The 2,811-nt window shown below is 49.9% G+C and overlaps 1 protein-coding gene across 1 annotated transcript; it reads right to left on the bottom strand.

The window, feature by feature from the left end:
* Positions 1–2,095: 2,095 nt before the first annotated feature.
* On the bottom strand, positions 2,096–2,429 carry LOC104274036 (feather keratin Cos1-2-like). Its single transcript, XM_009869550.1, has one exon. It carries the CDS (start codon positions 2,390–2,392, stop codon positions 2,096–2,098), a length of 297 nt encoding a protein of 98 aa, XP_009867852.1. The 5' UTR covers positions 2,393–2,429.
* Positions 2,430–2,811: the final 382 nt, after the last annotated feature.

Here is a 2,811-nt window from a genome sequence, read left to right as displayed (position 1 = left end):
CCTGGGCACGGACACTGGGAAAGATTTGCAGTGCAATCGTTTTGCCTTTGAATAGAGCATCTGGCACAGCCCACCTGCTGACTACATGTGTAGGGCTGAGGTGTTCCCAAGATATTGTTGGTTTCTATTGCATTTGTTTGGTAAAGTTTTGGTAGAGGGGTGTTACTGAGGTGGCTTCTGTGAGAAGCTGCTGGGAGCTTCCCCCGTATCTAATGGAGTCAACATCCACCTGCTCCATGACAGACTCACCAACGGCCAAAACCAAGAGAGCCTGCAACGCTGGTAGTGCTTCTGTGATTCCATATTTAAGAAGGTGGGAAATTGTTCATGCACAACTGCAGGCAGACAGATGAGTGAGAATATGTGAGAGTAACACATAACGACCTGCCGTGTCACCTGGACTGTCACAAGTGGGTGGGACTGGATGGGATGTACTGCAGAGGGCTGAGGGAGCTAATGGAGGAACTCACCAAGCCAATCTCCATCATTTATCAGCAATCCTGGTTAACAGGAGACTTCCTGGATGACTGGAGACTTGCCAATGTGACGCTCATGTTCAGGAAGGGCCAGAAGGAGGATCTGTGTAACTAAAGGCCTGTCAACCTGAACTCGCTACCAGGGAAGGTTCAACTCGAGTGCACTGGCACGGCATGTGCAGGAAAACCAGGGCATCAGGCCCAGCCAGCATGGCTTTCTGAAAATAGGTCCTTCTTGAACAACCTGATATTCTTTTATGCCCAGGTGACCCACCTAGTAGATAAGGCTGTGGACTGTTGTACCTGGACTTTAGTAAAGCCTTTGACACTGTTTCCCACATCATTCTGCCCGAGAAAGAGATATCTCCTGGCTTTCTGAATGACTTCACAGCAGGTAGCTGAGGACACTTTGTTAATGCTCTGAATAGCCAAGCTCATTCCGCAGCTGGATGTTAAATTTTTAGTGTTGCCCTTTTGCCCCCCAATCCCCCAGATTCTTCAGTTTGAAGCATATTTGACTAATTTCGCAAGTCTGCTGCCAAAAAATCCCTTGCCCGTTCTAGACAAGTGGATCTCATCCCTCTCTAACAGTTACGGGTGGAAAAGAATGTCCCAATGTTGGAAAAAGAAAAGCTTCAGGACGAAACAAGTGATGTTGAAAGACTGTGATAAGTTTTGTACACGTATTTCTGAATGTCTCTAGGTCAGAGGATGGAGGGGAGGAGCAAGTATAGTTAAGACTCAGCGACATATCCAAGGTTATTCACCATTTCCCAATTCCTGCACCCAAAGAAAGAGGAGCGCTCTTTACCAAGAGCCTGAGGGACTGCTGACCTACACAGAGCCTTCCACACACCCACACTTCCTCAAATGTGCACAGCAGTGCTCAGGATTCCAATTCACAAGATGTACTCCAGGGCCAAGCTACCTCTGAGCAGAGTCACAGGAAGACAAGGACTGATGGCCATTGGCTGTGGAGTGACTAGGGATGTTTCCCCATGCTTCAGGAGGCAGTGCCTGAAGGAGGATGTACTGCAGTGTGTCCCAGTCTCCAATGTCTCTCACAGGGATGCTTAACCATGCAGAACTCCCTCCTCTTTGCCCTACAAAGCAATGGCTTTCGGCCTCAGCTCTCAAAATGCAGATGGAAAGAACAACTAAGAGACACAAGTAGGCTTGCAGAAATTTTTTAATGAGACTTAAGTGGGAAATGACGAAGGCCCAAGAGAAGGTCCCTGGGATGTGGAACAGGAGGAGCAGTCAAGAATGTGTTTCCCTTTTCCTGTGGCAGAGTTCCCACAGGGAAGCTGTTGACCTGCCCAGGAAATACAGACAGCTTAACAGGTCCCTCCAGGCTTGTGTCTGTGGTCCCCACAGCAGGATTTAAGGGGGGGCAAAAGGCATCAAAGAAAGAGAGAGGAAGGGTGAGTGAAGACAAGAGAATTTTATATTGGCCATGTTTTCTGAGACTCCTCAGGCTGATCCCTTCAAGTCTGCCTTTGCAGGACTAGCCAGAGATGATCAGGTGCTCTTAAAACAATGGCACAAATTTAGATCCTCTGTCCAGCACCATATTCTGAGTTCTGCTGAGATCTTGCCTAAGATGGTTGTCAGCATCTTTAGCAGGGGGGGCACCTTCTGCCGCAGTAGCGATTGGTGATGCAGGAGAGGTCAAAGCCCCCAGAGTTGATGGGCACGCCCTCACAGCTCAGGATGCTGCCAACAGCAGCGGAGGTGGAGGAGCCCACAACGGTGTTCTGTGGGAAGGAGCTGAGGATGGGGCCGGGCAGGGTCACCACCACGGCAGAGGGCTGGATGGCAACGGTGGAGCTCTGGCACTGCCGCACACAGGGCTCATTGCAGGGGGTTGGGCCACAGGGCAGGCAGCAGTGTACACACGGGGTGCAGCAGGACATGTCTTTGGTCTGGAGGTGCACCTGGGAGAGAGGGCAGAGAGGAAAGAGAGGACAGTAGTTGGTGAGGAGGAGCCTGAACAATCTGTCATGAAGGATTCAAGGCCATCAGTGACTGGGAAGACGCAGATCATGCCAGAAATCACATGTTCCTCAATGCCTCCTTTGGGAAAGGACTACAAAGCTCACTCTAATGCAATGAATCTCTCTTCTAGTATTTAAAGTGAAAGTAGGCACAGTCGCATTCCAGTATATCTCTCTAAGCAGAACTTCTCCTCACTTCCCTCTGTCAGGAGAAGGGGTCCCAAATCCCAACATATGACAAAGCCAGCATCAGCTGAGACCTCCACTGAGTTAAGATCTGCCTGTGGACCAGGAGGAGAAGGGATTTTCAGACTCACACAGTCCCAAGGAGAAGGACA

The sequence above is a fragment of the Apaloderma vittatum genome, unplaced genomic scaffold (genome assembly GCF_000703405.1).
Source record: "Apaloderma vittatum isolate BGI_N311 unplaced genomic scaffold, ASM70340v1 scaffold9675, whole genome shotgun sequence".
Lineage (NCBI taxonomy): Eukaryota > Metazoa > Chordata > Aves > Trogoniformes > Trogonidae > Apaloderma > Apaloderma vittatum.
This window is presented reverse-complemented; position numbering and strand designations above follow the sequence as displayed.